The following is a 15049-nucleotide window of genomic DNA, read 5'->3' on the forward strand; positions in this document are numbered from 1 at the left end:
CTTGAGTTCACTACCAAGCCATCACCTCCTCTTCACCCATTAACCCTCTCCCTCAACCAACCAACCCAGGCCTACTTCTCCTCCTTTCCTGAGATCACCGAGGAGGAAACCTCCTGCCTTCTTTCCTCCTCGAAATGCACCACCTGTTCCTCTGATCCCATCCCCACCAACCTAATTAACACCATCGCCCATACTGTCAACCCCTCCATCTGTCGCATCCTTAACCTCTCTCTCTCCACTGCAACTGTCCCTGACACCTTCAAGCACACCATAGTCACACCTCTCTTCAAAAAACCATCACTTGACCTTACCTGCCCCTCCAACTATCACCCCATTTCCCTCCTACCCTTCCTCTCCCAAATACTTGAGCGCGCCGTTCACAGCCGCTGCCTCAATTTTCTCTCCTCTCATGCCATCCTCGATCCACTCCAATCCGGTTTTCGTCCTCTCCACTCGACAGAAACAGCACTCTCTAAAGTCTGCAATGACCTGCTCCTGGCCAAATCCAGAGGCCACTACTCCATCCTCATCCTCCTCGATCTTTCCGCCGCTTTTGACACTGTCAATCACGATTTATTTCTCGCCACACTGGCCTCATTTGGGTTCCAGGGCTCTGTCCTCTCCTGGTTCTCCTCCTATCTCTCCCACTGCACCTTCAGGGTACAATCTCATGGATCTTCCTCCACTCCCATCCTGCTATCTGTTGGAGTTCCCCAGGGATCTGTCCTTGGACCCCTTCTCTTCTCTATCTACACTTCTTCCCTGGGCTCACTGATCTCATCTCATGGCTTCCAGTATCATCTTTATGCTGATGACACCCAGCTCTATCTCTCCACACCAGACATCACCGCAGAGACCCAGGCCAAGGTATCGGCCTGCCTATCCGACATTGCTGCCTGGATGTCCAACCGCCACCTGAAGCTGAACATGTCCAAGACCGAGCTCCTCGTCTTTCCACCTAAACCCACTTCTCCTCTTCCTCCACTCTCTCAGTTGATAACACCCTCATCCTCCCCGTCTCATCTGCCCGCAACCTCGGAGTCATCTTCGACTCCTCCCTCTCCTTCTCTGCGCATATCCAGCAGACTGCCAAAACCTGTCGCTTCTTCCTCTTCAACATCAACAAAATTCGCCCTTTCCTCACTGAGCACACCACCCGAACTCTCGTCCACACTCTCATTACTCTCGCCTCGACTACTGCAACTTACTCCTCACTGGCCTCCCACTCAGCCATCTATCCCCCCTTCAATCCGTTCAGAACTCTGCCGCACGTCCTTATATTCCGCCCAAAACCGTTATTCTCATATCACCCCTCTCCTCAGGTCACTTCACTGGCTTCCGATCAGATACCGCATGCAATTCAAGCTTCTCCTCCTTACTTACAAATGCACTCAGTCTGCTGCTCCTCACTTCCTCTGTACCCTCATCTCCCCCTACGTTCCTGCCCGTAACCTCCGCTCACATGACAAATCCCTCCTCTCAGTACCCTTCTCCACCACTGCCAACTCCAGGCTCCGCTCATTTTGCCTTGCCTCACCCTAGGCCTGGAACAATCTTCCTGAATCCCTACGCCAAGCCCCCTCCCTACCCATCTTCAAATCCTTGCTTAAAGCTCACCTCGTCAATGCTGCTTTCGGAACCTAACCTTTCGAACATATAGGCTGCCCCAATCTGTCTGACCTATCAGATTGACTGTACATTTGTCTTTTAGATTGTAAGCTCCTTGAGCAGGGACTGTCCTTCCATGTTAAATTGTACAGCGCTGCTTAACCCTAGTAGCGCTTTAGAAATGTTAAGTAGTAGTAGTAGATAGAATAATAAAAGCAACTAAAAGTTGACAATTTCAATATAGAATTGATAAATATTGAGACTCAAGTACAATGATAGTGAGTAAAATATGTTGAGTAATATTAGATAGGTAATCATTAATTATAGAGTGATCAACTAAGGATTTGATTATCCAAGAGATATGAAGTAATTAAGGGCCCTTTTTACCAAGCTGTGCAAAAGGGGCTTGCGCTGGTGTCGGCATGCATTTTTCATGGGTGCTGAGGCCCCCTTCTACCGCAGCAGAGAAGTCTCTCTTTCCTTCAGAAAATGGCCGTGCAGCAAGTAAAGCACTTGTTGCGTGGCCATTTCGGAGGGAGCCCTTGGGTGGTGGTAAGAGCTCCCACACCTACCCAGCGGTAACCGGGAAGCACCACGGGACTGCCCGATTACCACCAGGTACACTCCGGCATTATGAAAATAAATATTTTTCGTAGCGCCAGATATGACTGTGTGCTAGGGGTGGAAAGTACTGCCGGGCTGCTGTACCCTGGCGGTACTTCCCATATAGCTTACCGCCGTTTAGTAAAAAGGGCCCCAAGAGAGATAGAATATGACATAGAAAGATCAAACATTGTACAGTTCAAAATTAGTTCTTTGTTTTATTGAAGGATGGCAGCTACGAAATTAGTAAGCGGTCTTGAATGCAAAAATTATAGGGACAGGCTTATGAACCTCAACATGTGTACGCTGGAAGAGAGGAGGGAGAGAAGAGACATGATAGAAACGTTTAAATATCTCAAGGGCATTTATGTACAGGAAGAGAGCCTTTTTCAAATGAAGGAGAGCTCTGGAACGAGGGGGCATATGACAAAGTTGAGAGGGAATAGGCTTAGGAGTAACCTAAGGAAGTATTATTTCACAGAAAGGGTGGTGGAGGAGTGGGATGGCCTCCCGGTGAGGTGGTGGAGTCCAGGACTGTTCATGGGATAAGCATGTGGGATGCTTAGGAACAGGAAGAATTAGGGGTTACAGAGGTTGGGCAGACTGGATGGGTCATGTGGCCTTTATCTGCCGTCATGTTTCTATGTTTCTAACTGAAAAAATGTGTTTTCAGTAAGCTTTGAAATATCATGTAATCATTTGTGTATCTAATTTGTTTAGGGTTCCAAGAATTGGTGCCTTGATATGAGAAGCTGGTAGTATGAATTCTTTTGTAGATTACATTCTTGCATCTAGGAAAATGTAAGATGAGATATTCTCTGGATGATATAATGGCGTTACGTGGTGGTAATTCAATTAGATCATTCATATAGGATAGTGGCATGCCGTGCAGATTTTGATGACTAAATACACACATAGCTTGAATGATATTCTATTCTTTATTGGCACCCAATGTAAATGATGAAGGAGAGGAGCAGCTTTGACAAAGTGAGATACGCAGATATGTTTTGAGTGGTTTGTAGTTGTTATGGGTTGTTTTTTTTTTAAGAAAACCACATTTGATTCCTGCATAGATGGAATTACAATAGTCAAATTTTGTTTAAAACAGGAGATTGAACTAAACTAAGGTATGAAAGACTGGTCTTGTGAAAAAATTGTCTTAGCCTCCTTAGATTCCAGAACACGTTAAAAGTACTTGACATCACTTTAGAGACTTGATTTTCAAAGGATAGATATTGGTCAATTGTAATCTCATCTATCTATCTATCTATCTATCTATCTATCTATCTACTACTACTACTACTTAACATTTCTAGAGCGCTACTAGGGTTACGCAGTGCTGTACAATTTAACAAAGAGAGACAGACCTGCTCAAAGAGCTTACAATCTAATAGACAAGTGAACGGTCGGTCCGATAGGGGCAGTCAAATTGGGGCATTCTGGATTCACTGAACGGTAAGGGTTAGGTGCCGAACGCAGCATTGAAGAGGTGGGCTTTAAGCAAAGACTTGAAGACGGGCAGGGAGGGGGCTTGGCGTAAGGGCTCAGGAAGGTTGTTCCAAGCATAGGGTGAGGCGAGGCAGAATGAGCGGAACCTGGAGTTGGCGGTGGTGGAGAAGGGTACTGAGAGGAGGGATTTGTCCAGTGAACGGAGGTTTCGGGCGGGAACGTAAGGGGAGATGAGGGTAGAAAGGTAGTGAGGGGCAGCAGACTGAGTGCATTTGTAGGTAAGAAGGAGAAGCTTGAATTGAATGCGGTATCTGATCGGAAGCCAGTGAAGTGACCTGAGGAGAGGGGTGATGTTTTGCTTAAATGGCTTCGACTTGTTGGGAAGAATGGATGGCACATACAGTTCTTTTTCTGCGTCAGTTACTGTGCTACTGAGTTACTATTCACTCAATTCTCAACTATACAACTGAAAGACCTAGAGAAAGGCTTTTTAATCCTTTTGTTTAACCAGATTCAGTGTGGTACTCTGGGCTTCTACAATCTGTTTGCTTATATGTAATAAATAGTTGGAAACTAAGAAAGCAGCTCTTCTCATGGGGATTTTGATCTGGTTAAACTTGCTGACTAGTATTACAATAGCACAGGGCTTGGGATTACTGCTCCTCTACCTGTTTATACTGGACAAGGGAAGAAGAGTACATTATGACACCTCATGTGAGACAATCGAGAGAGAGAGTGCAGAACTGCCAAAGAATAAGAGATTGCCTCATGTACTCAGACTGTAAGCTCCTTGGGGAAGGAACTTATTGTACCTACATGCTAAAAATACTGTCAATCACATTAAACTTCATTGGGAAGTTGAGTTAATAATCTAAGAATGAATTTATTAATGGTCACTATGATGACCTCTGGATGTATAACTGGCTGTAGGAAATTATAAGTATTTTCAGATGCATTACCCATAACTATCATCTTTGAAATACATGTGTAACTTGAACAGATGCATTTATGTCCAGATGTTAGATCTGATGTCTACTCTTTGGTACTTGGATATTTAAGTGAAATATTGAATGACTAAATTTTATCACCAAACTCATAGCTATTTTCCCTCCTCTTGCCTTATGCCAAACCACATCCCTTTTCCTGACGGATACATTTGGCCATGCTGCATATCCCATGTCAATACTTTTGAATATCAGTCTAAAGAATTCCTAGAGAAGAATGAGAAGCAGAACATCTGCGGTGGATTTCCCATGTTATATCTCTACCTGACACCCTCAGCTCAGACTGAGAGTTGGGGGTCTGGACACTGTAAGAGAACAGAGGATGATCCAGCTACTTACATGAATCTTGAGGATGTTGGAGAGGGAACACCTTCACCTCACAAAGTGTCAAATACTGCTTGCGATTTGGCAGGACCACGCTGACATAACGACCTTCCATCCCATTACAACAGAGCGTTGTGATGGAGCCCGCTCTGATATCAGTGATGTTGCCACATCTGGATATTTGGGAAGAAATCAAGATGACTGGTTTATTGAGAGATGGACCCCACCTAAAATATGGCCAGTCTTATCCTGTTGAGAGAAGAGAGAGGACTCAGAGACAGGATTAATAAGGGTTTATAACCATCCTTGCCATGATGAGATGGAAGAAACCTTGAAGGAAATGACAACAGCACCCTGAGGCCCCGTGACAGGGTTTGTCCTAGCCTCATGTTTGCTCTCTGCCCCCATTCCAGAAAAATAAAAAGTAGAAACTGAGGGCTCAATATTTAAAATGATTTAAATCAGCTGCCTGGGGCTAACTGAACATATCCAGTTAGCACTCAAGCTGAAACTGGCTATTTTGTGGGCATTCTGCGGTCAGAATCAGTACTAACCAGCCATAGTAACTACGTAAATAGGACCACATAAAAGTCATTCCTATATTTATTTATTTCACCGTAACCAGCTATGAGTTCACCACCGTCATATAGCCAGAAATTCAATGCCAGAACCCAGACATGGCTTGCACCAGCAGGGCCGTGCCTAGGGTCGTTGGCGCCCCCCTGCAGACTATCAGTTGGCGCCCCGCCCCCCCCATGTGTCATCTCCTTTCTCTCAATGCGCCCCTCCCCCCGCCGCTCGCTGAGCAGCTGAAGAGATAGATTCCCCGCTTCACTTACCTGGGTGTAGAGCTCGCAGGCGGACATGTCTATGTGCTGATGGGGAGGGAGGGAGGAGAGCCCAAGCGCTGTGCGCGGGAAGGCAGCAGCGCATGCGCATAGGCGCCGACGCACCAACGTGGTACGGTACGGTTTATTTTTTTAATTTTGAAATAGAACTCGACCGGCAGTGGCGCCCTTGAAGGCAGGCGCCCCCCTGCGGTGCTTACCCCGCTTACTGGGTTGGCATGGCCCTGTGCACCAGTTAGAAAAATGCTGTTTGCCATGAACTGAATATTGAGGCCCTACAGTTGTTCTCTTGGTCCCCTTGTATGTAGGTAATATTGATCCCTCAATCAGAAGAGTGCACTAAAATCCTCTCAACTAACCCTTCTATGCCACTTCAGACCTTCCAGTGCATTTCTCAAGAAGTTCTCGCCCAGCTTAGAAACTTCTCTGCAAATTAACTGATAGCCTCTTTACTATTCATTTTAATATGCTGTGTGCTGATGTCTACCATGTGAGATAACTTCGGTACTGAAACCCTTTCGGCATCATGTGCCGCTTGTTAATTGCAGCCTTCTGCCCACAGTAGCTTTCTGCATTGGTCTTAATCATATTTACAATCCACTGTGTTCACAAGTACACATGGGAATATGAAGACAATTCTTTGGGATTCCAAAACTGAGTCTAATCAAAATTAAGGCTAGGGCCATCACACAAATCGAAGGTATACAATAAGGGTTGTAGACTTTCTCTTAGCAGATTTAAGAGGGCAAAACATTGACCATGGATCTTTCAAATTTGAGACACCTAATCAGTGATCACCCCCAATTATTGTGTTCTCAAATGGTCAGATGTTTGGCTATCATCCTTCCTCAGTCAGAAAGTCACCACCTTCTCCTAATTCAACACAGGACACCGTCAGTCTTATTTTCGAAAGTGATGGGCGCCCATATTTCAACCAAATCGGTATAATCGAAAGCCGATTTTGGGCGTCTTCAACTGCACTCCATCATGGAAACAAACAAAGTTGATGGGAGGGTGTCGGAGGCATGGTGAAGGCGGGACTGGGGCATGTTTATCGGCCGAGAAGAGATGGGCGCCTTCGGCCAATAATCGAAAAAAAGGCATTTTACCGTGAATTTGGGTCCCTTTTTTTGGACCCTTGTTTTCATGAACAAGTCCCCAAAAGTGCCCCAACTGCCCAGATGACCACCAGAGGGAATCGGGGATGACCTCCCTGGACTCCCCCAGTGGTCACTAACCCCCTCCCACCAAAAAAAATAGCTTTAAGAACTTTTTTTCCAGTCTATATGCCAGCCTCAAATGTCATACCCAGCTCCATGACAGCAGTATGCAGGTCCCTGGAGCAGTTGTTAGTGGGTGCAGTGGACTTCACCCAGATGGACCCAGGCCCCCCACTACCTGTTACACTTGTGCTGGTAAATGGGAGCCCTCCAAACCGCCCCCAAAACCCACTGTACCTACATGTGGGTGCCCCCCTTCAGCCATAAGGGCTGTGGTAATGGTGTAGAGTTGTGGGCAGTGGGTCTTGGGGGGCTCAGCACCCAAAGGAAGGGAGCTATGGACTTGGGAGGTATTTTTTTTTTTTTTTACTTTTTACAAGTGCCTCCTAGGGTGCCCGGTTGGTGTCCTGGCATGTGATGGGGACCAGCGCACTACGAATCCTGGCCCCTCCCATGACCCAATGCCTTGGATTTGTTCGTTTTTGAGGTGGGCGCCTTCGGTTTCCATTATCGCTGAAAAACGATACCACCCAGCTCAAATCCGCACAAATGCGATGCATTTGCCCGGCACAAACCGTATTATCGAAAAAAAGATGGACGCCCATTTTTTTCGAAAATACAGTCTGTCCTGCCCCTTCACGTACCCATTCTCGGACATAGACGCCCATGGAGATGGGCGTTTGCATTCGATTATGCCCCTCTGTGTGTTCAACCAGGATTCAACTAAGGCACAGCATTGTGGAACGTTTCTGGTAACAAAGGCAGACAGAGCTGATAATGTTTGTACAGAGAAAGTAATCCATCTCAAGGTCTCAATACTAAGCCCTGGGATTGGTAACACGGAATGTGTGCCACATGCTATTTCCGGTGCTCGAAAATTATTTATATTTTTTTAGCATTGGTTATCGCCGGGTTAGCGTGTGAGCCCTTACCACATCCATTTAGGCTTGCTGTATGTTGGGGCCCAGCTTCTTGGCATCAGCTTCTGCAGTTGGATGCTGTCACCTTCTATCCTATGCTTTAATAAATTAAATAAGAAAATCTATCTCCTTGACTAGACACAGTATAATTAAGTGGATAATCACAATCTTTATCTATCGTATGTCTATTCTTATACTGCTTCCCTATTAAGGAAGAACCCCAATTCTTCAGCATTTCATGTCATAGTATCACTCATGCCAAATTCTGGAGTTCAAGTCAGTACTCATCAAACAGGTTCAGGCCCTATATACAAACACAGCCCTGTCAGAACAGAATCTTAGATTTATTTTGAAAGAAAATGGAAAAACTTTCTCTGAGCTTAGTTTTCTTTCTTAAATCCCTCTGCAGTCACCCAGCCACTTTTCACAGACATTCCCAATCCCAGCTCATCACTTTTCTCAAATCAAGAGGTTCGTCTGGATAAGGATATTCAAGCTTTACTGCTTTCTGTGACAGTCCATTTCGTAAACAAATTTAAAAATATTTATTTAGGAAATCTGTCCTGAATTGTAATAATTAGTTAGGTTGCTATCATTTTAATTAAATTTAAATACTAATGTTTTATAATATTGACTATTTTTCTGTAACGAAGGATGCTATATTGGAGAAACAGGCCAGATGCTTAAGACAAGATTCAATCTGCACAGACATCACATGAAAATAGCCGGTGCCAGTCAGGCCCCCACCCCTGTGGGCCAACACTTCACATGACCAGAACACTGCACCAGTGATTTCACAGTAAGAATACTGAACGGTAATTTTAAAACAATACAGGAGCGTAAGACCTTTGAAGTAAGAATGATTGAATATTTTGACATCCAACAGACAGGACTTAATAAAGATCTGGGTTTTCTAACCCATTATAAAACATAAAGCTGTATTTCTCTGTTTATCACCCTCCTCTCACCTACCAACACCCATCCTGTTAGAATATCAATGAAATGCTTTGATGTCCCCATGCATACCCCCACCCTCTCACTCTGTCAGACTGTCAAAGTAATGCTTTGATGTTTCTCTCATATATACTATCTGCTACCACATTTGCTTATTTCCGATCTGAGGAAGAAGGGCAACCTTCGAAAGCTAATCAAGAAATGTATTAAGTTATGTCCAATAAAAAAGGTATCATCTTATTTTCTTTTCCATGTTTTATTTTGTTTGATTTCTATTGATAACCTTTAAGAGTAGACTAACACGGCTACCACACCTCTGTACTTTCTGGAAATTTCCAGCTTCTTTGTAAATATAATCCGCTTTGAACCAAGAGGTATATAGTGGAATATAAGTTATATTGTTATTGTTATTATTACACACTGGGCAGGAAAATAACATTTTAACACCCCCCCTCCCCCAGTTCTTTGTCACTAATGACTCTAAACCCTTTCTTTTAAATTTAATAATTATATTTATGGACACTGGGCCAGCTTTCAACTACATTAGACCCCAAACCCCCAAACCCACTCACTACTACTACTAATTACTACTACTTTTCATTTCTATAGCGCTACTAGACGTATGCAGCGCTGTACACTTGAACGTGAAGAGACAGTCCCTGCCTGACAGAGCTTACAATCTAATTAGGACAAACAGGACAAACAATAGATAAGGGAATATTAAAGTGAGGATGATAAAGTAAGGGTTCTGAACAAGTGAACAAGGGTTAGGAGTTAAAAGCAGCATCAAAAAGGTGGGCTTTTAGCTTAGATTTGAAGACGGCCAGAGATGGAGCTTGACGTACCGGCTCAGGAAGTCTATTCCAGGCATATGGTGCAGCAAGATAAAAGGAACAGAGTCTGGAGTTAGCACTGGAGGAGAAGGGTGCAGATAAGAGAGATGTACCCAGTGAACGGAGTTCCCGGGGAGGAATGTAGGGAGAGATGAGAGTGGAGAGGTACTGAGGAGCTGCAGAGTGAATGCACTTATAGGTCAATAAGAGGAGTTTGAACTGTATGTGGAAACGGATAGGAAGCCAGTGAAGTGACTTGAGGAGAGGACTAATATGCTCAAAGCCCAACTCTTCAATGTCGCCTTCAGCACCTAACCACCATACCTCTATTCAGGAAATCTAGACTGCCCCAACTTGACATTTCGTCCTTTAGATTGTAAGCTCCATTGAGCAGGGACTGTCCTTCTTTGTTAAACTGTACAGCGCTGCGTAACCCTAGTAGCGCTCTAGAAATGTTAAGTAGTAGTAGCATAATGACACTGGTGGAATATTAGTCGTGCAGCAGAATTTTGAACAGATTGAAGAGGAGAGAGATGGCTAAGTGGGAAACCTTTGAGAAGCAAGTTTCAATAGTCTAAGCGAGAGGTGATAAGAGTGTGGATGTGGGTTCTGGTAGTGTGCTCAGAAAGGAAAGGGCGAATTTTGGTGATATTATAGAGAAAGAAACAACAGGTTTTAGCAGTCTGCTGAATATGTGCAGAGAAGGAAAGGGAGAAGTCGAAGATGACCCCAAGGTTATGAGCTGATGAGACAGGAAGGATGAGAGTGTTATCCACAGAAATAGAGAATTTCCAAGTTTTAAAACACATTTAAACATGCTTATATATTTTTTATCGAAATTTCCCATAAAACCCACAAAAGCCCATTGAGACGTCCCCTCAGACTAATAGCATCTCAGATGGTTCCATTTCTAAGTCTCATGTACCCATGTGGGGTGAAAGTAATCTGAGCACATTTTAAGTAGAAGAGGCGAGTTCTAATGTAGCACTTGAGAGTGCAACCACTGGAATCAACTCACACAGGATTGCTGTTGTCTGGACGGTCACCAATGCGTATCTCTGCATCCTTCAGTCGTTGCGAGCAACAGTCTTCCCGGTTCAGTACCACGATGGATGCAATTTTCCAGGAACGCCGTAGATCCAACCGCCACCAGGACCCTGTAGCAAATTCAGTATGGGTACAGGAGCCTTTCCGGGAATCTTTGTTTAAATTCCCATCGATGGCTAATATTGCAGCAGCATCATACTTCGTTGAACTCTGATTCGCTATTCCCATTGGTGCTATGTTTGTATCTGGAACCCAAATCCAAATCTTAGCAAGATTTGCAGTGCAGGAAGGACCAAAATTGTAACACAGTACAATAATATCAGTTCATTTAGTATCTTTTGCCAATCATGAACTCAGCAATTCTAACTAAGAATGGGTGAGTCGGTGTGGCATTAAATCAAGAACTTGAGACAAAATGGAAAAACCTTGCCTGGCTCATTATTGCCTGTTCAAGAAGGCATACCACAAGGATACATCCTAACTACCAAACAACATAACTTAAGCCTGAACTAGATATAACCTAAATCTCTATACCCGACTACCAAAGTCTACTCTACCACGAATGAACTTTAACATGATTGCCACTCTATCTTTAATTCTGAATATGAATTCTTTATATTAATTGTTTAACATAAAATGTCAATAATATTCTCTAATGCAATACCACTTGTATCTCTCACTCTGGAAATAGTGATCGCCATGACGGAACAATGTAAGCCACATTGAACCTGCAAATAGGTGGGAAAATGTGGGATACAAATGCAACAAATAAATAAATATATCTACAATTTAAGATAACAAAAAAAGTTAACTTTAAAATAGTTCTAAATTGCATAACAATTTTCTTTATAATGGAAAGAGTCAAATAATTGCATATTTAGCTCAAGAAAATTTCCCTCCAATTCACAAGTAGTTCTAAAGGAGTACTGACCGCTTCAGTCTGAATTTTAACACCAGCTGATGTGACTTTTCATGGCCCAACACTCAGCACTGAGGAGGTATGACCTATCCAAATCAGCAGGACTTATCCAAATCAGAAACACTTCAACCTGGATAAGTCCTAATGAATTTTGCCCCCCAAATTCTTTACTATCTATACTGTGGGTAAGAGCAAATGTGACTCATTTCATACCAAAACGCTGTCATATAGTTCAGGGGCATAGCCAGACAACAGATTTTGGGTGGGCCTAGGCAAGAAATGGGTGGGCACCAAGTGTTCTCCCCCCTCCCCCCCAACAACCACCCAAAAAATATCTCAGCTGGTGAGAAAACGCTTCTTTCCATCTTGGCAGTCTGCAGCAGGCATGCGCTGAAAACTGAGCACGCGCAGGTGCCGTTATTGTGGACAGTAGCGTTTTCATTACCATCAGGGGGAAATCTGAGCTGGCTGAGCTTGGGATCCCCACCAGCTACTGCTAAATGTGTGCTACTGTTAGGCGGGCCTGAGCCCAAAGTGGGTGGGCCCCGGCCCACCCAGGCCCACCTGTGGCTAAGCCAGTGATATAGTTGCAAAATGTCCCAAAAATTGTATGGATGAAAACTTCAAAACTACAGTATAATAATATAACTCAATCTACTACTACTACTACTTAACATTTCTAGAGCGCTACTAGGGTACGCAGCACTGTACAATTTAACAGAGAAGGACAGTCCCTGCTCAAAGGAGCTTACAATCTAAAGGACGAAATGTCAAGTTGGGGCAGTCTAGATTTTCTGAGTAGAGATGTTGTGATTAGGTGCCGAAGGCGACATTGAAGAGGTGGGCTTTGAGCAAGGATTTGAAGATGGGCAGGGAGGGGGCCTGGCGTATGGGCTCAGGGAGTTTGTTACAAGCATGGGGTGAGGCGAGGCAGAAAGGGCGGAGCCTGGAGTTGGCGGTGGTGGAGAAGGGTACTGAAAGGAGGGATTTGTCTTGAGAGCGGAGGTTACGGGTAGGAACGTAAGGGGAGATGAGGGTAGAAAGGTAAGGAGGGGTTGCAGATCGAGTGCATTTGTAGGTTAGTAGGAGAAGCTTGAACTGTATGTGGTATCTGATCGGAAGCCAGTGAAGTGACTTGAGGAGAGGGGTAATATGAGTATATCGGTCAAGGCGGAAGATAAGACGTGCAGCAGAATTCTGAACGGACTGAAGGGGGGATAGATGGCTAAGTGGGAGGCCAGTGAGGAGTAGGTTGCAGTAGTCAAGGCGAGAGGTAATGAGAGAGTGGATGAGAGTTCGGGTGGTGTGCTCAGAGAGGAAGGGGTGAATTTTGCTAATGTTATAGAGGAAGAAGCGACAGGTCTTGGCTATCTGCTGGATATGCACAGAGAAGGAGAGGGAGGAGTAGAAGATGACACCGAGGTTGCGGGCAGATGAGACGGGGACAATGAGGGTGCTATCAACTGAGATAGAGAGTGAAGGGAGAGGAGAAGTGGGCTTGGGTGGGAAGACAATAAGTTCGGTCTTGGCCATGTTCAGTTTCAGGTGGCGGTTGGACATCCAGGCAGCAATGTCGGATAAGCAGGCCGATACTTTGGCCTGGGTTTCCACAGTGATGTCTGGTATGGAGATAAAACTGGATGTCGTCAGCATAAAGATGATAGTGGAAACCATGAGATGAGATCAGGGAGCCCAGGGAAGAGGTGTAGATTGAAAAAAGAAGGGGTCCAAGGACAGATCCCTGAGGAACTCCAACAGAGAGCGGGATAGGGGTGGAGGAAGATCCATGAGAGTGTACTCTGAAGGTACGATGGGAGAGATAAGAGGAGAACCAGGAGAGGACAGAGCCCTGGAACCCAAAAGAGGATAGTGTATCAAGAAGTAAGTTGTGATTGACAGTGTCAAAAGCGGCGGATAGGTCGAGGAGGATGAGGATGGAGTAGTGACCTTTGGATTTGGCGAGGAACAGGTCATTGCAGACTTTAGATAGTGCCGTTTCTGTCGAGTGTAGGGGGCGAAAGCTGGATTGAAGTGGATCGAGGATGACATGAGAGGAGAGAAAATCAAGGCAGCGGCTGTGAACGGCGCGTTCAAGTATCTTGGAGAGGAAGGGTAGGAGGGAAATGGGGCGGTAGTTGGAGGGACAGGTAGGGTCAAGTGATGGTTTTTTGAGGAGTGGTGTGACTACAGCATGCTTGAAGGTGTCCGGGACAGTTGCAGTGGAGAGGTTGAGGATATGACAGATGGGTGGGGGGGTGATAGTAGGAGAGATGGTGTTAAGTAAGTTGGTGGGGATGGGGTCTGAGGAACAGGTGGTGCATTTCGAGGAAGAGGAGATGGTTTCCTCTTCGGTGATATCAGGAAAAGAGGAGAAGGAGGCCTGGGTTGGTTGGTTGAGAGAGTGGGTTATAGGATGAAGAGGAGGAGAAGGTTTGGTGGTGAATTCGAGGTTGATCTTCTGACCTTGTCGCGGAAGTAGTCGGCAGGAGATTGGGGAGAGAGTGAAGGGGGTTGGGAGCGGAGGGCACTTTGAGGAGGGAGTTGAGGGTGGCGAAGAGACGACGAGGGTTAGAGCTGAGGGAATTAGTCAATTGGGTGTAATAGTCCTGTTTGGCGAGGAATAGGGAGGACTAGAAGGAGGATAGCATGAATTTGTAGTGAATGAAATCAGTATGGGTGCGAGATTTCCTTCAGAGGCGTTCAGCCGAACTGGCGCACAAGCGAAGGTATCGGGTGCAAGGGGTCAGCCAGGGCTGGGGATTGGTATGCCTTGTGGGACGGGAGATGGACGGTGCAAGGGTGTCTAGAGCAGAGGAGAGAGTGGCATTGTAAGTGGAGACAGCTTTGTCAACAGACTCGGAGGACATGATGGAAGGGAGGAGATCAGAGATACTAGAGGATAAGGTGGGGGGGTCAACAGCCTGGAGATTCCTGGAAGTAGTGGTTAGTGTTGGGTGAGACTGAGGGGGAGGGTGATGAAGTGTGAATGTGATCAGGTGATGGTCAGAGAGAGGAAGAGCTGATGCACGGAAATTGGAGGGTGAGCAGGTAGAATAGAGGACGTAGGGGTGGTGGAGCTCAGTTGGAGGTTGAAAGAGGAGGTTAGAGTGAGGAACTGAGAAGCGTATGAGTCGGATGGGTTATCAGTGTGTATGTTAAAGTCACCAAGAATGAGGGATGGGGATGAGGGCTCAAGAAAAACGGAGAGCCAGGCATCAAAGTCGGTAAGGAAAGAAGGGAGGGACTTATCAGGGGGGCGGTAAATGACTGCAACTCTGCGTGGCATCGGGTAGAATAGACGGATGGAGTGAACTTCAAAG

The 15049-nt window shown here is 45.3% G+C and overlaps 1 protein-coding gene across 1 annotated transcript in view; it reads right to left on the bottom strand.

Annotated features, from left to right (window-relative positions):
- Positions 1-4995: 4995 nt before the first annotated feature.
- LOC115459485 (fucolectin-5-like) overlaps positions 4996-15049 on the bottom strand; it is a 45124-nt gene continuing 35070 nt past the window's right edge. The window contains exons 3-4 of the mRNA XM_030189291.1: positions 10782-11055; positions 4996-5161 (exon numbers count right to left, since the gene is read on the bottom strand). Of these exons, the coding sequence (XP_030045151.1) occupies positions 4996-5161; positions 10782-11055 (440 nt within the window). The remainder of the gene's footprint in view (positions 5162-10781; positions 11056-15049) is intronic.

The sequence above is a fragment of the Microcaecilia unicolor genome, unplaced genomic scaffold (assembly GCF_901765095.1).
Source record: "Microcaecilia unicolor unplaced genomic scaffold, aMicUni1.1, whole genome shotgun sequence".
NCBI lineage: Eukaryota > Metazoa > Chordata > Amphibia > Gymnophiona > Siphonopidae > Microcaecilia > Microcaecilia unicolor.